We start from the raw sequence: 23,401 nt of genomic DNA on the forward strand, positions 1-23,401 counted from the left end.
GCACCCCTTCGGGGTGCTGCGCTTTAATTAGCAAAAAGACCAGGTATTAGCAAAATACTTTCCATTACGAGAGATTCTCTCTTAATTATGAGTACTTTATTAACATGGGAGTCTTGGCAAGTATTCTTATATGTAAATCGTATAGAAAGTTTTCTATAAGGGTACTTTGCTAATTACTGGTATTTTTGCTAATTAAAGCGCAGCACCCCGAAGGGGTGCCAGGCGAACTTTAGTGTAGCCAGCACTAGTATTCAATGTTGTGCCCATTGAAATTGAGTTCCAAGGCTTGAGGACCCCACTAAAAAGATTTATCGTTATCGATTAAAAAATCGACTCCACCCAGGTATGTGCATACCTTCGCGTTTACAGCGTATCCTCTTAGGTACTAGGTACGCAGAACGATTTGTTTAATACCTACCTAATACCTAGTTGATTCATCTTCCTAGGACAGTAGAATTTCCTCGCATTGGAAAATCCAGAGTCGAAAACTACCATTTACGCCTTCAAGTTCTACAATAGTCTTTCTTAATGATTCTTTCATAATGCCACCCGCAACGAAGTCAAAACGCATGACAGCGAATCCCGCGCGACCCACACGATATCGCGCAGGAAAAGCAACAGGTGTATCATCATCCGAATCAGAATCAGACACCAGTGAAGCCGAAGCCGAGCAGAAACAGCGGGCGAAGCGCAAAATTCCGCCACCACCAAAAGCCCCAAGTGCAGGCAAAATCATTAGCAACCTCAGTAGAGTCAATCTAGATGAGCGCAAAAAACAAGATCAAGAGACTGAGATCAGACGCGTGGAGGCTGTAAAAGCCGCTCGCCTGGCAGCCGAGGAAGGGTTCGTTACGGAGGAAAGCGAGGACGAGGAAGAGAGTGAAGATCAAAGTGGGGAAGATAATAGTGAAGATGAAGAGAGTAGCGAAGAAGAGGCACCTCGACGGTTGATGTTGAAGCCGAAGTTCGTACCCAAAAATCAACGGAACAAGATATCCACCCAGGAGCAAGATGAAGCGTCTAGTCGAGCCGAGGAAGAAGCAAAGAGAAAGAAGGCCATGGATGATATGGTTGAAGAGCAAATGCGTAAAGACGCTGCCGCCCGCGCGACTAGGAAAGGGCACTGGAACGATAACGTGGACGAGGAAGAGGACGTTGACACCGAAGATGACGTAGAACCTGAGGCTGAATATGCAGCATGGAAAGTGCGGGAGCTAAAGCGCATCAAACGGGAACGCGAGACTATCGAAAAGCGCGAGAAAGAAAGAGAAGAAGTTGAACGCAGACGAAACTTGACAGAAGAGGAACGCAAAGCTGAGGATGATGACTTCCTAGCTAAGCAGAAAGACGAAAAAGATTCGAAGGGAAAGATGTCGTATATGCAAAAGTACTTTCACAAGGGTGCATTCTACCGGGACGAGGCCGAAACCGAGGGCTTAGCCAACCGGGACATCATGGGCACGCGGATCATGGACGACGTTAAGAACCGCGATTTGCTTCCAAAGGCGCTCCAAATGCGCGACATGACAAAATTAGGCAAGAAAGGGGCGTCCAAGTACAAGGACCTCAGGTCCGAAGACACTGGCCAATGGGGGAACTTCCGCGACACAAGACCAGGCAAGGATTTTGACCAGTATAACGTCGACGACAGGTTTAAATCTGATTACGGTAGAGATAAGTCTGGGCCAGGAGGAGCCAACGCGATTCCCCTCGGCGAGAGGAAAAAGCCTATTCCGGGTGCGCCGCAAGGGCCTCGCAATTTCGAGCGACGACAAAATCAAGATCGGAATAGCTACCGACCAAGGGATGACCGTAGAGATAGAGACGGGCCTGATCGGGACGGTTACGGTAGCCGGAGAAAGAGGGATTCATCACGGGATGCGGATCGCTACGAAAGTGACAAGAGGCGAAAGACGGATACCAGATAGACAGTTTCGTCTATTTGTCACACTTCTATCCTCCCGAGGAGACTAGGTACTTTGTTGGAAACGCATACATGCAGAACAGACTAATGCCTAGTGGTATCTCGCTACTCTCACTCTCTCTTATTACTTGGGATTCGGTATAATGCAGTGAATTCTATAGGGATACTCATATCCTCGTGATCTCAACCCTAGCCCTTTCAAAGACCTTGTGATGTACCATGCCTCCCTTATCCAATTCTTCATCTGTTAACTTCGGCGGAAATAATGTCATCCGAGCATACGTGCCTGCACCTCTCCTTTTCGACAAATATCCTGGGTTGATCACTAGAACGCTCTCCACAACCTGTGTTTTTTTTTTGTTAGCTGCCAAGTCTGATATTTGTAGGAAACGCTCTAGGTTTCTTACCTTTGCAAAGGGAGGCAGAGCGCTCGGCACAATCATGACGTCTGGTCTGACATCCATCATCTCGCCGAGTTTTAGGTAACTCAAATCAAGCATAGCACCGGTGGGTAGTCCATCTTCGGTGCCTGCCTTAGGTAGCTTCTGCCGGTCTACCGGGGGGAATATTGGGAAGTAATGCCGTTGCTCGATTAGGTATCGTGGGGCCCTCGAAGAAAAGTTGGATTCTTCGGCTCGGCCACCAACAAGTTCTTCGTGACGTAAATCCCAGAGAACATCTTGGGACGAGATCCCAAGAAGCATCTCGTTAATAAATAGGGTCATCGGGTTACCTACTATACGTGCCGCCTTAGCCAATCCCAGGTCTTTCCTGAGGATAAGATCTTGCGGCCAAGAAACATGTCTATCGACCACGTCGCGTACAGATGGTATCAAGAGGATGGTAATAGTGGGGTTAGATGCAACGAGTCGGTTCAAGGCCGGGGAAATCATGTACTTGAAAACAGTAGACATCGTCGCAGAGTCAAGGTCTCCCGCTTCCTCTGGGAGATCAAAGTCGCCTGTGGCAATTAAGGGATGGTCGACATCGATGAATGGCCCCGTCAAAATTAAAGCGTCAGCGCATGTATCTGCTGCTTGGCTGCAGAGAGTATGAAGGGGCTCGAAGTCGAGGTTATCATCAGCCGAATAAGGACCCGAGCCAATAATCACGTTCAATGGCGCCGGTTCGTCGTCCGACTCCATCGCATCTGGTCCACCCCGAAGTCTCTCCCGATGAGCTTCGATAGCCATTGGGGAGGATGCAGCGTTAGGAAGCAAAGGCATTTCAAGCACCTCCCGGACGGCAAATTCTTTGCCAGACGAGTTAATACCCCTAAACGCAGTGATTTGTCCCGGGAAAAATTGGTAACGGCCACTAAGTTTTTGTAAGTTCAGGGGAATTCTTAGGCCTCCCCCAGTCCGCCTCGAAGTCTCCAAGACGAGAGATGCCGCATTGAGTTTACCTTCCGAGGAATCCGACGCAATTCGGCCAACGGCAACGATTTCCGTGGTGCTTTGGCTAGCTGCACTACCGAATTCAGCCTCATCTATATTGTATTGATCCCTCACGAGACCTGAAAATTCATCTATCCGATCATCCAAAATCTCGGAGGCTTCTGAGGATTTCATAGCAAGAGTTTTATAGCCCAGTTTCTTGAGATCCGATGCTGCATTCAATTTGACTCGAGACTCTGCATAGGGTACTATTACGGGCTCTGGTGGTTTGAGGTGCTCGTTCAGAATTTCTATTACCTCTCCAGGATTGGGGCGATCGTTAAAGGAAGCCGCACTATAACTTCTTAGTATGTTTGAGCGTGCCAGAAATTCGGTTAAACGAAACCTACGAGACAATATTCATAGAGTCTAGTTGGCTCTCTATTTTTAATGGGCTTTGATTTTTGTAATCAGGTGAGCTGCTAAGAATATCACCCTTCACCCTTGTTATAGAGGGGGTGTCGTGCGGAATCCGCCTCTTGGAAGCACTTTTGTTGAGCTTTCCCGCAGCTGGGGTATTTGGAACCATCCCTTCCAACCTACACAATGTCAGTCTCAACTTTATTGCGTTACCGATATAATAAACATGAATACTTACATGCCATAGACATCACCGGTACTCTTGACAGCATTACGTGGTGTCCCGCTTGAGCGCTTCTCTGTCTTGATATGAACTTGGTGCGCCCGATTGCTTCGTTCTAAGGCATCTTGGATATCTTGTTTGAGGGCTCGTAAGCTTTCCACTGACAGGCTGTTTCCATCCATATCCATTTTGATACAGTAGGACTCCCATTTGAAGTATAAGTCCTGAGCGGACAGTGAATGCATCCGCATAATAGATCGCAACTCAGAGACGACATCAGGCTCGAGATCCTTGTTCGGCACGCCGAACTGTTCGTTCAATTCTTGTAAGTCTACTTCTGCCATGCTGCTAAAACCAACGGCTTAAGCTTTAGGTAAGCAATTAAATCAGAATCTCAGTCAAACAATGATGAATGTTGAACTCTCTTCTTCTTGGTCTTCGCACATGACCTAAGTGGATAATTTGAAGGTCCGAGGGCGCGCTTTTTCAATATTAGACAAGTTAGACGCGCCCAGACGCGTCTAAGGATTGCTCGTGTTAAGTGGTTTATTTTCTAAATGAGGAAACGTACCCCGGTCCCGACCTAGAGGTTCTAATTGACCACTAGAAGGTGAATGTGCTCATATGTACCTAGATACATAGATACATGTTACTTGCAGCAGCACTTGCCAAAAGATCTACACTTTACATGACCCGGCAGCCCGGGCCCCACCTGCCGTGTTCCTAAGATTATGTACCTAGTACTTACTTAGATAGGCCAAGGCCAAGCCAACAACCAGCCAGCACCGCCTTCTCAATATTCAGGTACACCGCAGATTCTCTACCTACAATACCTAATACGCTTTCCTTCTGCTTTTCTTAGAAATTTTATTCATTATCATAGCCCGTTTATTTTGGTTGCTCATTACGTATCAGGATGTCTACTTCAAAGATGGCAGTAGCGTCTAAAAGCGCAGAGCCCTCAATTCTTGAAGAGAAAACCGAGTCTGGCACACTGCAGACACCGCTTTCAACCCCTTCTTCAGCCAGCAATGCACCGGAGAAGCCGGCTCTTACTGCCAGTCAACAAACTAAATATGACTGGCTTTTGAAACAAGCACAGGGTTGGACTGAGGTTCACTCTAAGGAAAAGCCCGGTGCTTTGGCTGATAGCGAGAAGATGTGGCTTACGAGAGAATGTCTTTTGAGATACCTCAGGGCCACGAAGTGGCATGAGAAGGAATCGGAGAAACGTCTGCAAGAGACCCTAGCCTGGCGAAGGGAATACGGAGTCGAAGAGTTGGATGCAGATCAAATTGGACCGGAGAATGCGACTGGGAAACAAGTCCTGTTGGGTTATGATAAGCAATGCCGTCCTTGCCATTACTTGAATCCAGGCCGCCAAAACACGGATGTCTCTCCTCGACAAGTTCAGCATCTTGTCTTTATGCTTGAGCGCGTCATTCAACTCATGCCAGCGCAACAAGAAACACTCAGTCTGCTCATTAATTTCAAGTCGGGCAAAAATCGCACAAATACCGCTCCGGGTATAGGCCAGGGTCGCGAGGTACTACATATTCTTCAGACCCATTACCCCGAGAGGCTCGGAAGAGCGATGATTATCAACGGTACAGTTTTATCGGAGCTGTGTGTGATATGGAATTTGCTAATCTGAAATGACAGTTCCATGGGTTGTTTGGGGTTTCTTCAAACTTATAACACCTTTTATCGACCCGTTGACGAGGGAAAAGTTGAAGTTCAACGAGGACATGACGCAATTTGTACCAAAAGAACAACTTTGGTCAGAATTCCCAGGAGGCGAGCTGCAGTTTGAGTACAACCACGATGTGTATTGGCCTGCGTTACAGAAGCTATGTGCCGAGAAACAAGCGGAGAAGGTGAGGAGATGGGAAGCCGGGGGCAAGCAGATCGGTGAGAAGGAGGACTACCTCAAGGGCTACGATGCTCAAGGAGTATCACCACCACCCGGTTACTCTAGTGAAGCGAACAATTAGGATGGCGCTACGATATAGGCAAGTCGGATGTCTTATAAATGAAGACAGAATTCGAAAAATATGAATACGATAAGTGTTCAAGGATAAGCATATAATGGAAAGGATGCAAGTTGTAAACTGAGGAACAAGAGATGGTCTTAAGACCGAATACATAGCTATAATGTACATACATAGCCAGTCATGCCAATGATACTATAGGTACCTAGGTATGCATGCAGATAGTACTTTTACCTATACTTAAATCAAGTTATAGGAGGGTCCATATACGCAGTACATACTAGTCCGATAGTTGACTATATACGTTTAATAACTTGGTAATAAATCTTACCAAAAATTATTTTTATAAAGTAAATTTAACCCCAAAGGTACCTACCTATTAATTAATACCTAGTATTATCGGTACCCCGAATTAGGTGTGCTCCACACTTAACCTAATCCACCTACAGAAGGAGCCCACCTCAAAACGTCAACCTTCCACCACCAGCTGCACCTGGAAATCTTTAATAAAACGTTCAAGGTTAGGTACCTAACTTAGAACATTTTTCATACCTCACCATATATCAGAGTGCAAACAATCCTCAGCGAAACCATGTCGAATCTCCAGCCCGCAAAGGGCAATGGAAAAGATCAGCCAGGGCTACGGTACCCGACGAACGGCAAGACAATCTACCACCGACCGCTCAACCGCACCAAAACCTCCGAACTTAGCGGCTCTAGCTTCGCCTACCTCTTCTCAGAGATGGTAGGCTACGCATCCAAGAAGATAGAAAGCATCCAGGACTTAGAAAAGCGGTAATTATAGCGCGGGTTTTCTAGAATCTCTTCTCTGCCTAGGTAGCGCGGGGCCACTAACGCGATCACCCTCTCGATCTAGGCTCAACGCGCAAGGCCACCCGATCGGCCTCAAGCTCCTCGACCTACTTCTATACCGCGAGCCGCCGCGGTCGCAGACACGGCCCTTGAACATCATCACGCTACTACATTTCATCAAGATCAACGTGTGGCAACACCTGTTCGGGCGGGCGGCTGACGGCCTCGAGAAGTCGTCCGACCCCACCAAGCCGGACGAGTACATGATCATCGACAACGAGCCGCTCGTCAACCGCTACATCAGCGTGCCGAAAGACATGAGCCAACTCAACTGCGCCGCCTACGTCGCGGGTATTATCGAGGGCGTGTGCGACGGCTCCGCTTTCCCCGCCAGAGTCACAGCGCATAGTGTTGGTAAGCAGGAGGAGGGCGAGATGTGGCCCGGTCGGACGGTCTTCTTAGTTAAATTCGCGCCAGAGGTTATGGAGAGGGAAGGGTTCCTAGGAAAGGGTTAAATCATTAAATCTGACACGGAGGATAAAACATTGAAGCATAGTCTTTATAGCATTGCATGGCGTTCGGAACGGATGACGGGAGATGTTTGGGCAGATTCATATTTCACACAGAGGCGCGATATCACGAGATAGAGACGAGGAGAATGGGCATTGCCAAGCAAATACCAGGTTCTTTCGCAGTATGTGACCCAGAAAGAGTGACACTACACCCATTCGCCGTGTTAACTCCTATTCCGCCCATAGATATTTCCATGCGCCTATCATTCATTCCGCCCATCCACTGAATGCAAAGTTATAAATATCTTCCCGCAAATGTGCCCATCGCTTCATCGTGGAAGTCCTTTATACATCTTAAAGACTCCACTGCCGCCTCTATTGGCCCCTCCAGCCTTTCCCGACACGGGACCTTTCCCCATAAGCTCAGCCAGGCCCAGGTCTTTCCAGGCAGGCTCTTTGCTACGCTGGGTAGCCTTCTGTATGCCAAAGGCGGCGTGTTGGTCGGGCACTACATCGTCCTCGTCCTCGGGGTTGATGGGCTGGTGGTGCGGCGGCACGTATATCTCGTCGTCGGGCAGCTTGTCCTTGCAAAAGTCCTCGAACATGTCGGCGTCGCGGGGACTTTGCATGTGCACGTACGTGTAGCAGCCGTCCTTGTTCTAGAAGGCGGTTAATTAAGCAAGCCAGAATGCTTATGTATGTCAATTAAGTAGGAGGAAATACCATTGTGGCAGTAGGCCTTAGTAGCAGCCTGGTATCCTTCGAAGCTAGTTTACTTGGGAGGCGGAAAGCAATAAATCATAAGGCTGGTGCTAATAACATTGAAAGGAAGGGAAGCTTTCTATAAAATACATAGGTACAAATATCGATGAAGGTAGGAACTTAGGCGATCAATCTAGAGCAGTCTGGTGCATGTGGCAGAGTAGGTGGGGTTCTGCCAAACTAATATATGGAGCGCGAGCGCGGGCGGGTACCGGTACTACTTCCTCCGGCAGGGGAAAGATGGGGTGGGTAGGGGTAATCTTGAACCTCAACTCATTCCTTCATCGTCTTCTTAAAGTTCATATAATCAATATGTCTCCTTCCACATTCGATCATCCTCTTTAGCAGGAAGTCCAAAGAATATCCTACACGTCGAAGATCACGGCTTATCTATAATAGACAAATGATTACTCAAAAACTAAACGATGTTTGCGATACGTTACAATATACCTAATCTATGTACGTCTTCATACGTAATACATACCTCCGAAGAGTACACAACAAAAATTAATAGGTACTCATCGCATGCTACATTGATATTCCTATAGATATATGTATCTTGAAAGTCCTCTACTTTCCCTATGAGTACCTGGTAGACTATCAGATAATACATTCAAGGCAGGTCTTTGCCCCCTTCCAGCCCAGGCTTACAAGCTGGTCGATGTTGCTCATCGAATGCCTGATTCTGCTACCGCTGCAACCTAGTAGATCGATTATCTATAAACCGCACCATCCGATCACACAGCTCCTTGTGGCACTCCCTTAGCGAAGTTCGGAGGCAAACGTATTCCTAAATCATACTATTCGGAAATTAGGGAGCACCATCAATTAGCACCAAGACAATTACGATAAGTTTCATGGGAACGCGGTCCGTTGAAATTTCCGCCCTTCCTATACTATATCTACCTAGGTAACCCTATTAGGGAAATTATCATGGAATTATTCTTTAGGCCAAGTTTGCACAATTAAATATCACAGATTGAAAAGAAGCACATAAAAAAGTTCACCGTGTATTGTTGCCTTGGTGGAGTTAGGGGACCCTTTCGTAGCAAAGGCTCAACCTAAAAGCCGTAAGAGTCCATTCAACGACCCAGTTTCAATCTATCTCCCATATCATCCATCAACTAGACCTGTGTACTTTGATGATGCTTAAGTCAGATAGACACCAATTCCATAGTTGCGGTCAAGGTACCATCCTCGGAGGCCGTTGGAAATGCACTCTGTCATGACAGAATCGATCATGAATTGAGCAGCGACGGAAGGCGAGATGGTAGAGGTCCCATCCTTCTGAGGGCAGACAGATGCGGTGCAATTTCCGTTCCACGCCTCATAACAACCTTCGACTAGCTTGACCACAATATCGCCTTGGACAGCCTGAAGCTTGGCAATCGAGCCCTGGCAATCCTCAACCGAGGGGGTAGGATCCTAGCATACGTGTCAGTAAATAATCTATATCGTTTGCATTTATGTTCGCCTAGAAATTATGACTAACAACGGCGGGAGAGGGCGGGTAGCAGCGGTGGACGGCGTTTTGGCGTTGGATGAGATCCTCGCCAATAGAGTTGACAATCATTTCAGCGATGGTATCCTTTCGTGCTTGCTGGGTGGATGATCCCGAGAGTTGAATTCCATGATCGGTTACCGGTACGATAGCAGCAGCGCCGGCTAGGTCAAAGAGGCTAGCAGTGGCCATGGCCAAGATGGACATTCGCATTAGAACCATGGTGAATTTCGTGAACCGATATGGGGTATTGAAGGCAGGAATGATTCTTGTGATTAATGTATGCGGTGTGAATGACGAGTCTTGGGAATTCGGTTGAGGAATTGTGATATTGTTTGCCTCGATGCTCGTACTATGTAGTTCAGGTGTGACCCCCAGGGTTACTAAGTACCTACATATGCAGATGGGAAACAACGACTAATTGGTATACTTGTGTGCTTAAAGGGGGAAGGAACCACCTGAACGACTCGCTGAAATTTGATGACTCGCACGTGAACTTCAATGTTGAAAACTTGAAATTTTAAAATGATTCCTTTGGTCAAACATGGATAGAGTATAACACATACTGATGATGACACATCCATACTAAGATGAAAACTATCATGATCCAAAGTCTACGGATTATGTAGGCTATCTTCTGGGTAACAGAACAATATCTCCTCAGTCATTAGCCATGCTAAATAATATTAAAATATATACCTACAGGAGAATTTACTAAATATTACTCCTCGAATACCTTTTGGATTCCATACTAAGGTTTGTAATATTGATGAATCCTCATATATCTCTTAAGAAGTACTGTTAAGGTAGTAATGATCACATGCCTCAGTAAGCAAGACAAACAAGTAAGAATACTGTCTGGATGAAGATGCTACATATTATGGTCTACCTAAAGTCTAGAGCACAAAGAATGATACTTCCAATTGCCATTCTAATTCTGTTGAGTTTCGTACGGTTATCTTGACCAAGATGTTGAAGCAAATGTTGTATGTTGATTGCCTCTGTGTAAGAGGCCTTCGTGATCTCCATAGAAATCCTGCCCGCTAGAATCTTCTTGTCTGAGCTACATATAGAAAGTTACCATTGCGTTTCTACGATCTCACTGCGTTCCTGCTTATCCCCCATATCCCACTCCCCAGCTCTATGATACCCATACTCGGTACGTGCCTGCGTGACTATTGAGGTTTTCATTGTCTCCATAGACCCCCATATTCCCTTTGCTAATGCATCCATCCAATATTGGCGTGGTTATGTAAGTGGCCAACCACGTTCCAGATCGGTTGACGGGTCTTGTCACATAGGGCTGGGCACAAAACCGAACTTTACAGGTGCCCTGGTTCCATACAGCACATATGTTAGGCCAGAGCGTGAAGTCCTTCTGTTTGTCGGCAAGAATGGTGTCGATGACCTTCTGACAATCCGCAACGGAAGTATTGGTGGTCTGATAGACAGATTAGCCTCGGTAGATACATACTACTACAAGACTAGGAAATCGCTATCACCTACACCATAGCAAGTGTATGCATCTCGCTTCTGGAGAGTACCGGGCACGATAATTGGTTCATCAAGTGTGGTAGATGGAACCATAGATTGACTGCTGGGGTTGTCATCTGCTAAAGCCATGTGGGTGAAGCCACCAGAGGCGAGAACCGCCATGATCGCTGTTATCATCATCATGATGAAAGAGTCAAATGGAAATTTGATGGAGATAGATCTTGAACAATCCTCAATTATACGTACTCAAGTCTGTGGCAAGATATACACTGACAGATCCGGGGATTTATTGATATGAAGAGGAGTAGATGAGGTGAGTGAATCTTGGAAGGCAGGGGGAAGAACCTTGAAATTCTCAACATACACACCATAGGTAGGTACCTAAGTAGGTAGGTAAGTCGGTTGGAAGATTAGGTAAATTTTTGATGTAATATGTCGATAACCGAAGCAAGTGCTAGGGAAACAATCAAGTAATGGAGGCAATGACGTTCTCCATCGGTGTACTTTGAGCACTTGCCATACCTACGATGCCAGTATGTAGCTTCAATGTCATCATGTACATAACACATAAACGAATACGTGTAACGAAAAATTTGAGGTATCTTATATATAGGACAAGATACCAGGAACAGAAATATTTAGCGGACCGGAGCAACGCTCTATTATATATTGAGATAGCTAAATTATGTACCGAGTAAGATTCGCAGTAAGTAGTCATATCAGTTGATTCTATAAGATATAAATTTGACAGATGCGATGCGTTCTTTAATAATGTTGTTCAGCCTCATCCAACAAATCATTAATAAAATGTTATGAAGGACGAAGATGCAGCCACAATACGTTCCTAATGAGTATGATGTAATATTTGGTGGATTTGATAATATGCTCAAAATTGAAGTTGCAGCACTGGAGATCCCCAGCTTACCTAATACACAGAGATAGGACCGGGGTGCTGGGGATAGCAGGGGCTGATCAGCATTCGATGATCATATAAGGACTTGGACAAATCCTATTGTCTAGGATAGCCTGGCGTGACAATTAAAACAAATTTCTGCAACGCAACAGCTAACCTTAAGGTATTATTAGGTGAATGATTAAATTCGGAACAAAAAAACGATTATTATTTCCCTAATAAGTACGATTTCTTTACGTTCCACATATGATTTGAGAAATGCGACTTATGATAGTGACACTACTTATGATGGTTATACCTAGCTGAGCTGATTTCTTCGCAAGCGGAAATACCCGCTAATACTGACCTACTAAGCAGCTAAGTAAAACCCCAATGATCTAACGTAACGTGCAGAACGTGCCATATCATGCATATCTAGTAGTATGTACACGATACATGTGTAGGTATGTATATATGTATATAGGCCACTTGTTTGTCGGGTACATGCTGAGATCTGAGACCAGGAATCGGATCCTTCATACGAGATCAAATATTTTAATTTCGAAGTGTTTATGGAAGTATTTGTAGAATACCGAAGGTTTTATATACATATCATAATATCTGATCAACTTCTTTAAGACTGCTAAAAACATCCATGATCGATTTTTTTACTAAAATTTTTATGCTATTAAGCTACATCATCTAAAATCGTAGAGGTGTGCCTACCTAGTAATAACTAGCAGAATGATGATACTTATCAATAGAGGTACTTAGGTATTACAGTTAAAAGTCGTTAAGGAGGCCTCGATCTAGACCTAGCTTTCTGGGCTAGTCGAAACCAAGGCAAGCGCTGATGCTGAGTTAGGACCAAGCTTTTAACGAGGGGGTAACGCTAACGTCCACATGAACACGCTAATGAGATCAGCTCGCGCCCGCCTAAACGACGTGTTTTGGTTCGGTATCCGTGATATTTGATATGTATAATATCTATTCATATAGTCATGGGCTATTATTATTTTCTAGTAATAGCTCTAAGAAAGTCAATGTTCAATATGCCATATTTCTAAGAGAGGAAGTTAATGAGTGCATCTCTTTTTCAAGTACCTGAGTACTATTGTACGTCAAGGAATGAGTACCCGTGGACGTACATGGGATACATCCTGTATTATGTACAGTAGTATTAGTAGATGAAAGTTTGGATGAAATCTAAGAGTCCAGGGGTATTTCTGGCGGGTGCGAGCGTTTAGCTCCACAACTCCAGCTTTTAGCAATTTTTAATGGCCAAACTCCTAGTAGGTCCGTAGCACATACCCTATCTGGTCAATTACCCCCCAGTCCTCCCCTTTTTGATTGACCCAATAGCTCCCGGACCCTGCATCCATAGGCGTTCTTGCCATGGCTTGATGGCCTACGGTTAACGGCTTGTAGCTATTATAGGGTCTGGAACATTAGGCGAAAGTATGGGCGTATCCATCAACCCATTCGCTCGTTCTCTTTCACCATCTTGACTTTCAAGAGTTCAAATGTTCAAGGTCTCTTGTTCCTTGCATGATAACGTACGACTCCTCACGTTCCTCGATACCTCGCCCATTCGTTTCGTTTTCTTCTCTCTCTTTCTGCTAGGAGTGTAGCATCAATGATACGCACGTACATAGCCATCCGTCGTTCTCTTCTTTCAATCCATACCTTCTTTTAAACCGTTTAAACCTTGAAGTTTTTAGTTCGGCTATTTGATCTATCTCATCCGTCTTGAAATCTGAAATCTGAAATCTGAAGCACCGACCTGAAGAGTACATCAATGCGTTGAAAGCACGAACGTGGTTAATCCCTAAAATATTGGTGATATCCAAGCTATCTATCGACCATACCCACCAAAGATTAGAGCAAAATCGCAAGAGCGGCTGGTTCTTGAATCTTGAATCTTGGTCAAGTTTAACCTTGCCCTCCCCCATTCTGTAGTTTTCAGTAAGTCTAGCAGTCACATTTAATAATATCTGGACCTCTCGATTAACAGTTCTTTTCAGCGTATATCTATTTACCTATTCTCCGAGACAATCAATCAACAGAGTCACCGTTGGAAACCTCGCTTCTGACGTGTAATTATACCTCGTCTTCTCGCAAGCTCGGTTCCAACGACGGTGGCGCACATATTCTAGCATTTCTTCAAATTCGACTTCATCAGGACACCCTGACCTCCACCCCCACGCCACCAAGAAAATGGCAACCATCTCGATTCAGGAGAAAGCCCCCAAGCAGGGCCAATTGACTGTCTCTACTCAGCTTCTCGCACCTAGCCAGAGAAGTCCGGAAGGGAGCTTAGATATCCGCCGAAATTCGAACGTATCGACACCGTGCTCCGCCGCCCCTAATGGATTCGATACGGACATCGAGGCAATAATGCCCATTCATTCGTCCGATCACCTGAACAAGACAGCATCGGGCAACCCCGGACCAAAGTCGGACTGCGCTGTATGGCCTGGTCAAGATCATTGGCGACAAAAGGCACGAGCAGCTAAGATCAATAACCGATCGTGTCAGTGCATGGCTCGTCTTAGCCAGCGAAATAGGATTATAGCCAAAGTCCTCATCGCGTTTTTAATCGTCGGTGTCGCCGTTGGTGTTGGTTTTGGTATTAGCAAACCTCTCGGCGCGGGTATTTGGCAGCCTAAGAACCACTGATTACTCCCACTGGACACTACAACTACTGGAGAAAAAAATCCGAGGAGTATATACCCTCGCGAAGCAGGGGCGAAATATGCATTATCAGGGACGTATTGTACGTTCTCACCGTGGTGGACGGTATTGCTCCGGGACATGAAGGGTTTATTCTATCGGTCACTGTTTCTCAAAGCCTACTACCGAGATTTAAATCGCCGTAAACGTCCAGCGTTCGTCCAGAATATCGGTCCCACAACTATAATATGCCTTCGACTGTCTATATTCTCCGGTACTCTTATTGATGCCGATTGAACTCTGATTCATCATGTATAAATTTGGTTCTCCACAATTCGAATTAGGGAGATGAAAGTTCACCAGACTGCGGCATGGAAAGGCGTTAGGGGTCACATACGGAGTACGGGTGGGCATGTTACGATAGGGAATCCTGTTTTTTGTGAAGCTGATATTGGAGCTTGAGGGCATAGCGTTTCAGCTAGAATTAAGAGGGCCGGCGTAATTGATACCAACGCTTCGCAGCACGATTGAGAATCTACACGAATGGCTGGAAGGACTGTGACTGCAAACAGGCTCATATTTGGTATTTTTTTTTCCGTCGTAATTATGCTTGTTCAACTTTACCACGTTGGTACAACATCATCGTTGATTGTCTCGGTACCTAGGTAATTATCTATCAGCATCTCGATGCGATGCCCTATACGACTCACTACAATATAAAGCCCAAACGCAAGCAATCCGTAGCTCGTATACCGAAGGAAGATTGGGGTACCCTCCTGTGTTAAAAACTTTGGTATGATCTGCATCTGATCATAAATGCTTTCGTCGTAAGGTTCTATTTACCACCAAAACCTGCATGTCAAATTGAACTTACACAGGCACTAGGTTAGCATAGTTACGCGCATGAAAGCTTGCGGAATACGGGGTAGCACTGATAGAATATCCATGTTGGATGAACTTATCTTCAGAGATATTTCATCGAGGTCTAGGGGGAAATTGCCGCTCCTCCCCGACGACCTCGCAGTGTTGATCTATGTGAAGTCTCTATCTCTTGTGAGCCTATCGATCTCCTCGCCATCACTCTCCTTAACGGACCTGCCGAAATTCCGTGGCGGGATGGGAGGGTTTGTCACTACCCGGGGCGGAGATGTCACATACGGGTACTGCCCATGTGGCTCTCCTGATCGCTTGGGGCCGGAGGTGGCTTTCCTCCACGGAGGCCACGTCTGTCGACGCACGATAGCCATCTCCATATCGCTCTTCTCCCGCTGTATCGCCTTGTCACGCCTCGTAGAAAGGACCGCCACAGCCACAAATGCTACTGGGATTAGGCTCAGTACGACGTACATAAAAGTCCAATTGCTGTCGACAGAGTCGTAGGATCTGGTTGTTTTCGTAGGCATGTTGCAATTTGCAATAATATAATTCCGTGAGATCAACTCACTGCTAGTAGAACATTCGGGGCTCGATCCAAGACGAAAAGAAATGCTGACTAGAACACCAGGTGGGCGGCGGCGTATGTCTACCTATTTATAACGGCTACTCCAAGAAAGGTCTGGTTTTGTATGGTTCAAGTATTCGTATAAAGGCTTTGTTCTCGGACTTGGTCGGACCGTCAAAAGCCTTATGTTCTTCACTGTAGACCAAGCATTCAAAGCACAATATAGGAGGTAGATCAAAGAAATATAGAGTACCTAGTACGGTTCGGTATTTATATGAGAGGAATATTCCTAGTGTAGTCTAGCTTAGTACCTAGTATCTATCATTACAGCCTCATAGACTAACATCACGCCGCTATATCCTACGTTCCAGCTGGTAGACGATTTCTAAACAACGAAGCAAGACAACTCATTTACTACGAGTCGCTTTTAGCAGTTGGAGACCTACTAGCGATAGGGGCCTCGCTCACTGGATCTTCGGTATGCTCGGCTAATGTCTCTCCGTCTGACCTAATCCCTTGCGTGGAGTCCAACTTCTCCCCTTCCGCTATTCCCAAACCGCTCTCTGGGTCCGCTACGGTTGGGCCTTTGGGCTTATTCTCTTTTACACTTCTCCATTCTATGCATACTGAGCCTAACATGGTGAGGCATGTCAAGCATAAGCCAAGCCTAAACACTTGACGCAAGGCTTCGTTATATGCTACTAGGACTGTGGGGAGGAGTTCAGCTGTGAGAGATGAACTCAGCGTTGTAGCGCCGCTCTCTTCGATCATGGACGGCTCGAATCCAGGAAGACCAGAAAGCCGGCTGAGGAGTTGGTTGTCAAGCACGTTTTGCCCGACGGAAAGAAAAATAGCACCAGATAATAACTGGCAGAAAAAGACCAGAGACGTGCCAATGGGAACATCCCTCGTCGGAAGAACAGTCTGCGCTGCTAGGTTTGGAGCTTGGAAACACATGCCCATTCCGAACCTGATTTATTAGCTATTTACCCAGGTACCTAGTAGTTTAGGGGGGGTGGGGGGCAGAATTCACATACCCGAAGAGGATCTGATAACCAATCCACTTTCCCGTTGGCGTGTCCTGTTGTAGCGTTGTTAGGAGACCAGCCCCCACGGACATCAGTGCTGTGCCGATGATCATAGATGGTGTGTAATATCCGAGCTTCGCGACGAATATACCATTCGTGATCGATGCAACAACCATAGAAAGAGTAATAGGGAGCAGACGGATACCGGAATCGACGGCCGTGGTTCCTTTGATGGCTTGAAACCAGATAGGTAGAAAGTATACTGTGGCAAACAGTCAGTAACTAGATGATTATCGTGAACAAACTGGGCGAGGGAGAACTAGCCAAATATCATCATACTAGCACCGATACAGGTGGTAGCCCAGTTTCCGGCAAGGATAGATCGTTGATTGAAAATGCGTGGGGGGATGGTTGCTGTCTTCGGCATCATGACTTGGACAGCCGTGAAACCAATGAATAGCGCGATCCCAAGGGTCAACAGGGCTATTATACGACCATTACTCCACTATCCTATGTTAGTAAAAAAGGGCTACCTACTTACTAGGTAGATATGGTTACTAGGTAGACATAAAATGAGACAACATACCGCATACGTCAAACCTCCCCACTGTAGGGCGAGGAGAAGGCAAACGACAGCCGGGATGAGCAGAGTGGTCCCAATTGCGTCTAGCTGAGCGAACTTCGCCTTCGTCGGGATCTTGGTCGTCTTCCTATCAGGTACGTGGAGTAGAAAGGCTATCACCAACATAGCAATCCCCCCGAAGGGAAGATTGATATAGAAGCACCAGCGCCAGGTGACATTTGACGTGAACGCACCGCCGACGAGAGGACCTATAACAGAGGCGAGACCAAAGACGGCGCCGAAGAAACCTAGATAGAGAGGCCTATTATATCTTAATCACTAAAAACTTCAAAAAACGTGACGTCTGAATAGGTAGAGTCGTCCTACCTTTTATGGAGAGGAACAGAGTAGACAATGCTGATGATCTGTGTGTGTGCGCGTGAAGTATAAGTGTTCTGAGATCGTTTACAGAGAAAAATGGGACGGAATAATATAAAAAATACTGACGCTCCCGCCAAATATTCCTGCTGACCCAACCCCCTGAATGGCGCGTCCAAGGATGAACGCCACCGAATTTGGTGCGGCGCCACATACGGCAGAGCCAGCTTCGAAGAGGAAGATAGTCGCCAGGAAGGTGGCTCTGACGGGGAAAAAAGTGTAAACCTTTCCAAATAGGAGTTGAAAGGCGCAAGTAGTCAGTAGGTATGCCGAGCCATACCATCCGACGTCGGGTAGGGAGTGGAACTCATCCGTGATAGCAGGTATCGCCGTTGAGATGATCAGTCGGTCCAGGGCAACGAGAAACATCGAAACGAAGACGGAGACGAGAACTAAGGTGAGCCGAACGCCAGTAGGATATTCGATCTCTTCCTCCTCAGACACATCTTCGTTGGCCGGATTCGTATTTTCTCCTGCCTCTTCTATCTTTTCGGTTGGGACGTCGCTCGTGGCCGTGGCCGAATCCGAATTCACGGTCACTGGAAGCTGATCTTTTCTATCCCGGCGAAACAACATGGCTGCGACGAAGTTGGATAAGTCAAACACCAACAACACACATAATCAAGCCTGATAAAGGTATATATACTAGATATACCAGATATATATATATATACTAGATATATATAAATATATATATACGAGTATGTGGTTAGGTGTTGAAAGAGGAAATGGATGTTGGAGAGAAAGAGATGTAAGTTGAAGAAGATATTTCGATGAATACTTGGTACATACTCGGAGTAAAGTTATAGATCCGATAGGTACTTGCACATTCGGTGTTCGGTGCCGAATGATTACATATCACGAATCTGAAATGAGACTGTAAGTGAGATCCAGACCCGTTGATTCTACCTAGTTATAGCTTCACGCTATAGCTGAACTAACACATTAGTCTTTTATTGATTTATTCTCCCTCACCCTTGTATATTACCTAATAGTCACCTACCTAATCTTATTTTTATTTTTTATTATTATATCATCTCCATCTCCCTCTCTTTCCCTCTGCTCTCTCTCTCTCTCTCTCTCTGTCTTCCTCTCTTTGAATCTTTAGAATGAGATATAGGAGAGTGAAGTCGGTCATACGTAAAGACCGAAACACCGACCTCCAGGGCTACATATCCTGGTCTTTTTACATACCTAGGTAGGTATATAATACCTAATATACCTAGCAATAGGTCTTCGCACCAAGTCCGTTTACCGGGATGATATGCGTGGAAGGGCGGCGATCATACCCAACTATCCAACTAAATCAATTTTCCTGTTGAGGTTGCAATTGCGGCTGTTGCCTTAGACCATAACGTCCCCTCTCGTTGGCTTACCGGTGACCAATTGTGTAGGCCCTTGTTCAATGCACCACCATGTTACTGTAGACTTTAATAGCGGCCACCCCTTCGTCTCTAAAAACTACCCGGGTCTGAAAGGATGCACATTCCGAATGCACGACAACGTAATATAGAACTCCAATAACCTGAGTAGCGACTCTCTTGACTCTCTTGACTCTCTCCAAGATTTCATTGACAATTACATCCAATTAATCCCATTTCCGCCAAATACTCCTCCAAAGCCCCCGTAGCTCGCCTGTGGTTGCCCACCATTAGGTGTTGCGAACATATCGCCCCAATCGATGGTTCCCGCGTCAACGAAACCAAGCATCTGGTCCCAAGCGACATCCGCAACGGGCTGCGGAACGCCGGGTGGGGCCCCGTCCGGCGTGTTACTGATACTCATCAAGTCTGGCGACTCGTTGGAGAGCGTGTGCTTTACATCCTCCGCTGGTAAGATTCCCTGAAGCTTCAATATGTAATCGGGCGTCCCTGGAATAACGCCCGTGGCCTCTTGCAACGCCTTTTCCCGCACTTTCCAACCCCGGATCGTGAAGATGGCGGCCGCTAGATGTGCCTTCACCGAGAGATCCCACAATTCCGTATGAAATCGATAAACTAGTTCGACCGACTCCCACGCCCTTTCTACTAGCTTCCCAGACGTACGCCAGCGTAATTGCCCAACCATGTATATAAAAAGCTCAAGCTGGAAATGCGACATCACTGGCAGGTGTTAGTAAATCGCGCAATAAGCAACCGAGCCTTTGGATAGAAAACTTACTGAACCATAGGAAAACCCCTCTCGTAGGTGATAACTCATACATCTTTAAATTTTGTTCACCTGCCGTGACCGACATCTTGAATAGATGATCTTTAGGTGATAGAACCTCATCGCCCCATTCTGGCTGGGTTACCATCGGGCTGATTAATTCGCGTAGCTTTCCAATCATTGATTTCTTACACTCCGTTGCTAATACATGAACAGGACCCATCGAAAGATCGCTATACTTAGCTAGGATCTCCGACATGTCTCGGTCCAGCTGCTCGAGACGCCTGGATGCCTTCTCGATCTTATCAGGTTCATATGTTTCCAAGCCCATCTCGTTCTGTAAGATGACCAGATGAATCTCGGGCGTATCAATCATGACGGAGGCGATCTCGCTGCATATGAGGCAAAATATCATATCTGTTGGGGTATCTTTGGGTTGTATGGTCGTCATAGAAGGGTAGAGGTCGGAATCGTTGATGTTTAAAGGTGGTTTGGTGTCCCATGAACGTGGGAGAAGAGAATGACCGAGGCCGGACATGAGTGCATACATTGCATCGAGTAAAAGGATCCGCCACCATATTCGCCTTCGCATTTCGGTCTCGAACGGCAGTAGCCCGAGAAATTCGCCATCTCTGTGAAGACCCATCTTCTGCGCAATCCTTACAATCACACCGTTCAAAATCCACGCCGCATGACGGTCGTATCGGCCTGGGAGAGAGAACTAGGAAATTGCTGTCAGCGAAGTCAAACGAGGGAGGAATCCCCCGAACTAACCAAATATAGTACCAAGGCCTGTAGGACGACAAGGTCGTAATTCTTTAAGATGCCGATGCGCATCAAAGCTGAGCGGCAACCCTTAGAAAACCGGTTATAGGCTTCTATCTTGGTGAACCCGAATCGCTCTACACACTCGTCGTCGGTTAGGGCCACGGTGGCCATTAGATAGATGGAGAACAACAGCGCTTCGACGTTTTTAGGTACATTTTCCCTACTCGTGGCCGCTTCGACGAGAAGAGGTTGCACTGTGGGCACATGTATCACTTTGGTTAATGGGTTAACCCTTTCGAGAAAAATTTGCCACAACCGAAATACATGAGCCGGTTGTGGATGGAGCTCTTCCAGATTAGCCTCAGAAGTGTCTGATAATATTAGACCTGCGTTGAGATCGGATGCTTGCGAATCTGCGGGGGTGCAAGGGTCGTCTACGGTATCTTCATCTTCGAGTATCTCGCGCATTGCCGAGAGCTAATGATCGTGAGAGATGTTTTTTTTTTTTAAAAAAAAAAAGAAAAAGATAATCATAACGATGATGGTGGTGATGATGACAATGATAAGAAAAATATAAAAAATATAAAAAATAAAGGATAATGGGCTGATAAACGCATATGATATAGGTACAATGAGATAACATTTGACACTGATGATTATAAACCACATCCCAGGAAAAAAGAGAAAAACAGGTCAGACTTACTTCGCTGTGTATGTTAGCCCATAAGTAACTATCTATGAATTTGACGCTGCCTTCGTCTACTATGAGCTTCCCGCCGCGGGGCCTCCAAGCCTCATCTTGGCTGGGCGAGTCGGCGGATGATGGAGCGGCAGGCTTCGCGGTAGCATATTCGGAAAGTAATTCCTCACAACGCGCCAACCTCTGCTGTAAATCCTGATTTGGCCTCCTCCTCTTACGAGCGGGCGCCGGCGTGCTTGGTGTACATGCGACGTTGGCCTAGACATGATCTGTTAGGACCAGGCTGAGAGGCGGGATAAGATAACAGAGAGAGGATAAGAGAGGGAAGAAAAGACGTGGAGGCCTCTCTCACCTAATGAAAAGAAAAGGAAGAAGAAGAGTAAAAAGGCTCACCTTGATACAGTTAGAACAGGGAGTCTTGCGGTCACATTTGATCTTTCTACTTTGGCATAAAACCTATATATTCATAACACGATTCAAAGTTAGGCCGGGGAGTTCAGATAGTCGGTGACTGCGGGCGACTCACACAAGCAAGCACCCGAGGCGGTTTTCCTGACGAACTGGACGACATATCTACCGGCAGGTTTGGGTCTTAATTCCGTCTCCCGAGTCGGAAATGAGGCGGGACCTTGAATAAATAGAGACCTATCATTGACTCTCCGAGACGCCAGCGATGATTAAGCCGATCCCAAGAAATCTGATGAGAAAGGTTTGAATCTTTTGTTAAATTTGTATAAAATCCTCTCCATCAAATATGGCTAGACGAAGGCAAGATGTAGCGAGTGGTGAAGTAGCGAAGTAGTGAAGCAATGAAGTAATGAAATAATGAGGTAATGAGGTAATGCGAGGTAGCTAGGTTGCCTAAAGCCACCGCGTCCTTTAGTGTGGGAGGGTCAAGATGCCCATGTGTAGGGGACCGTAGGGGCTAGAACGGCGGCCCCGGTGCGAACACCAGGTAAATCCGAGTTTGTCACTCTTGTGACTCCCAGGACTGTCTGACTCCTCCTTCAAAGTGGTGGGGGGTCTCCTTAGAATCGTACAGGCCAGATACCTAACTGGGTAAGTGTGCGTCCGAGAACAATGAGATGGAGGCTTGAGAGTAGAGATTCCAAGAGGTTGATGAAACCGGACGCATAGGATTCTTTTGGGTTCCTTTGATCTTTGTAAGCACACGCGACAACTTGGAATTGCGAATGTGGAAAATGAAAATTGGGAATGGGAATTGGGGATTAGGGATTGGGGAATGGCGATTGGGGATAAAGAAAAGAGAAATGTATTGGATGCAACAACTTTGAAAGAGTCTGGTTTAGTTAGGTAGTTTAGTGCACTTAGTTTACTGCTATGGGTATTTGCCCAGTCCAATGGAGAATCCGAGAATTTCAATCTTGAGAATATGTAGCAGATGCAGGTAAACTATAGCTAACTTGCTTGGATCATCCTGTCGGATACTGGCGATGGACGTAAGCTTTGAGCACGGAATGATTTGATCCGATCATAAAGTTTTGCTAGATGGTTCCATCACATTGCACTTTTGCGCGCATTCCACTTTCCAAGAAGAATCAACCACGCAGCCGCTGCGTATCCGTATTCATTACCTACTACCTACCTAGCTAGGTACCTGTATTGTACCTGTGCAGCTGCGTCCTGACTCCTGCCTGTACGACAATAAGAACATTTCAGGTTCCACTGTTTTATGTACCTACAGTATATGCTTATCATAATCTATTGTGGATCA

At 46.1% G+C, this 23,401-nt stretch overlaps 11 protein-coding genes across 11 annotated transcripts; 4 read left to right on the plus strand and 7 right to left on the minus strand.

Annotated features, from left to right (window-relative positions):
* Positions 1-452: 452 nt before the first annotated feature.
* Positions 453-2,009, plus strand: GGS22DRAFT_38627 (splicing factor, Prp19-binding domain-containing protein). Its single transcript, XM_047966956.1, has one exon. The coding sequence runs from the start codon at positions 543-545 to the stop codon at positions 1,926-1,928; it is 1,386 nt and encodes a 461-aa protein (XP_047817147.1). The 5' UTR covers positions 453-542; the 3' UTR covers positions 1,929-2,009.
* On the minus strand, positions 2,010-4,403 carry GGS22DRAFT_38629 (DNA polymerase alpha, subunit B). The gene is made up of 4 exons (XM_047966957.1): positions 3,959-4,403; positions 3,711-3,899; positions 2,332-3,655; positions 2,010-2,268 (listed from the first exon to the last, which is right to left on the minus strand). Exons 1-4 carry the CDS (start codon positions 4,285-4,287, stop codon positions 2,092-2,094), a joined length of 2,019 nt encoding a protein of 672 aa, XP_047817148.1. The 5' UTR covers positions 4,288-4,403; the 3' UTR covers positions 2,010-2,091.
* Positions 4,404-4,742: 339 nt separating this feature from the next.
* GGS22DRAFT_168407 (CRAL/TRIO domain-containing protein) lies at positions 4,743-6,205 on the plus strand. The gene is made up of 2 exons (XM_047962145.1): positions 4,743-5,550; positions 5,606-6,205. The coding sequence occupies exons 1-2, from the start codon at positions 4,860-4,862 to the stop codon at positions 5,935-5,937; spliced, it is 1,023 nt and encodes a 340-aa protein (XP_047817149.1). The 5' UTR covers positions 4,743-4,859; the 3' UTR covers positions 5,938-6,205.
* Positions 6,206-6,324: 119 nt separating this feature from the next.
* GGS22DRAFT_38644 (putative SPP30 protein) lies at positions 6,325-7,404 on the plus strand. The gene is made up of 2 exons (XM_047966958.1): positions 6,325-6,729; positions 6,812-7,404. The coding sequence occupies exons 1-2, from the start codon at positions 6,527-6,529 to the stop codon at positions 7,260-7,262; spliced, it is 654 nt and encodes a 217-aa protein (XP_047817150.1). The 5' UTR covers positions 6,325-6,526; the 3' UTR covers positions 7,263-7,404.
* Positions 7,405-7,444: 40 nt separating this feature from the next.
* GGS22DRAFT_168410 (Apc13p-domain-containing protein) lies at positions 7,445-8,252 on the minus strand. Its single transcript, XM_047962146.1, has 2 exons — positions 7,983-8,252; positions 7,445-7,918 (listed from the first exon to the last, which is right to left on the minus strand). Exons 1-2 carry the CDS (start codon positions 7,983-7,985, stop codon positions 7,589-7,591), a joined length of 333 nt encoding a protein of 110 aa, XP_047817151.1. The 5' UTR covers positions 7,986-8,252; the 3' UTR covers positions 7,445-7,588.
* Positions 8,253-9,183: 931 nt separating this feature from the next.
* Positions 9,184-9,892, minus strand: GGS22DRAFT_168411 (uncharacterized protein). Its single transcript, XM_047962147.1, has one exon. It carries the CDS (start codon positions 9,742-9,744, stop codon positions 9,496-9,498), a length of 249 nt encoding a protein of 82 aa, XP_047817152.1. The 5' UTR covers positions 9,745-9,892; the 3' UTR covers positions 9,184-9,495.
* Positions 9,893-10,663: 771 nt separating this feature from the next.
* Positions 10,664-11,178, minus strand: GGS22DRAFT_190635 (uncharacterized protein; the record flags this gene model as incomplete). Its single annotated transcript, XM_047965007.1, has 2 exons — positions 10,664-10,963; positions 11,029-11,178. 2 exons carry the CDS (start codon positions 11,176-11,178, stop codon positions 10,664-10,666), a joined length of 450 nt encoding a protein of 149 aa, XP_047817153.1.
* A 2,844-nt stretch (positions 11,179-14,022) lies between these two features.
* On the plus strand, positions 14,023-14,680 carry GGS22DRAFT_38666 (uncharacterized protein). The gene has a single exon (XM_047966959.1). It carries the CDS (start codon positions 14,126-14,128, stop codon positions 14,585-14,587), a length of 462 nt encoding a protein of 153 aa, XP_047817154.1. The 5' UTR covers positions 14,023-14,125; the 3' UTR covers positions 14,588-14,680.
* A 932-nt stretch (positions 14,681-15,612) lies between these two features.
* On the minus strand, positions 15,613-16,027 carry GGS22DRAFT_195471 (uncharacterized protein; the record flags this gene model as incomplete). Its single annotated transcript, XM_047965673.1, has 1 exon — positions 15,613-16,027. The coding sequence occupies exon 1, from the start codon at positions 15,982-15,984 to the stop codon at positions 15,613-15,615; it is 372 nt and encodes a 123-aa protein (XP_047817155.1). The 5' UTR covers positions 15,985-16,027.
* Positions 16,028-16,267: 240 nt separating this feature from the next.
* GGS22DRAFT_168414 (putative MFS aflatoxin efflux pump) lies at positions 16,268-18,780 on the minus strand. Its single transcript, XM_047962148.1, has 6 exons — positions 18,120-18,780; positions 18,000-18,037; positions 17,637-17,934; positions 17,375-17,555; positions 17,060-17,312; positions 16,268-16,992 (listed from the first exon to the last, which is right to left on the minus strand). Exons 1-6 carry the CDS (start codon positions 18,624-18,626, stop codon positions 16,437-16,439), a joined length of 1,833 nt encoding a protein of 610 aa, XP_047817156.1. The 5' UTR covers positions 18,627-18,780; the 3' UTR covers positions 16,268-16,436.
* An 848-nt stretch (positions 18,781-19,628) lies between these two features.
* GGS22DRAFT_190639 (fungal-specific transcription factor domain-containing protein) lies at positions 19,629-22,237 on the minus strand (the record flags this gene model as incomplete). The annotated part of the gene is made up of 6 exons (XM_047965008.1): positions 19,629-20,152; positions 20,211-20,919; positions 20,973-21,443; positions 21,670-21,924; positions 22,060-22,122; positions 22,193-22,237. The coding sequence occupies 6 exons, from the start codon at positions 22,235-22,237 to the stop codon at positions 19,629-19,631; spliced, it is 2,067 nt and encodes a 688-aa protein (XP_047817157.1).
* Positions 22,238-23,401: the final 1,164 nt, after the last annotated feature.

This window comes from Annulohypoxylon maeteangense, assembly GCF_022496945.1.
Source record: "Annulohypoxylon maeteangense strain CBS 123835 unplaced genomic scaffold GGS22scaffold_13, whole genome shotgun sequence".
Taxonomy (NCBI): Eukaryota; Fungi; Ascomycota; class Sordariomycetes; order Xylariales; family Hypoxylaceae; genus Annulohypoxylon; species Annulohypoxylon maeteangense.

Bases quoted from the DNA above. Each gene is read 5' to 3' on its own strand.
- GGS22DRAFT_38627 (XM_047966956.1), top strand. From the start codon at position 543: ATGCCACCCGCAACGAAGTCAAAACGCATGACAGCGAATCCCGCGCGA.
- GGS22DRAFT_38629 (XM_047966957.1), bottom strand. From the start codon at position 4,287: ATGGCAGAAGTAGACTTACAAGAATTGAACGAACAGTTCGGCGTGCCG. The intron at 3,656-3,710 runs GTAGGTTTCGTT...AAGAAGTTATAG, and splicing joins GACTCTATGAATATTGTCTC to TGCGGCTTCCTTTAACGATC. The intron at 2,269-2,331 runs GTAAGAAACCTA...AAAAAAACACAG, and splicing joins CTCTGCCTCCCTTTGCAAAG to GTTGTGGAGAGCGTTCTAGT.
- GGS22DRAFT_168407 (XM_047962145.1), top strand. From the start codon at position 4,860: ATGTCTACTTCAAAGATGGCAGTAGCGTCTAAAAGCGCAGAGCCCTCA. The intron at 5,551-5,605 runs GTACAGTTTTAT...CTGAAATGACAG, and splicing joins AAGAGCGATGATTATCAACG to TTCCATGGGTTGTTTGGGGT.
- GGS22DRAFT_38644 (XM_047966958.1), top strand. From the start codon at position 6,527: ATGTCGAATCTCCAGCCCGCAAAGGGCAATGGAAAAGATCAGCCAGGG. The intron at 6,730-6,811 runs GTAATTATAGCG...CTCTCGATCTAG, and splicing joins ATCCAGGACTTAGAAAAGCG to GCTCAACGCGCAAGGCCACC.
- GGS22DRAFT_168411 (XM_047962147.1), bottom strand. From the start codon at position 9,744: ATGGTTCTAATGCGAATGTCCATCTTGGCCATGGCCACTGCTAGCCTC.
- GGS22DRAFT_38666 (XM_047966959.1), top strand. From the start codon at position 14,126: ATGGCAACCATCTCGATTCAGGAGAAAGCCCCCAAGCAGGGCCAATTG.
- GGS22DRAFT_168414 (XM_047962148.1), bottom strand. From the start codon at position 18,626: ATGTTGTTTCGCCGGGATAGAAAAGATCAGCTTCCAGTGACCGTGAAT. The intron at 17,935-17,999 runs GTAGGACGACTC...AAGATATAATAG, and splicing joins TCTGTTCCTCTCCATAAAAG to GCCTCTCTATCTAGGTTTCT. The intron at 17,556-17,636 runs GTATGTTGTCTC...AACATAGGATAG, and splicing joins GGGGAGGTTTGACGTATGCG to TGGAGTAATGGTCGTATAAT.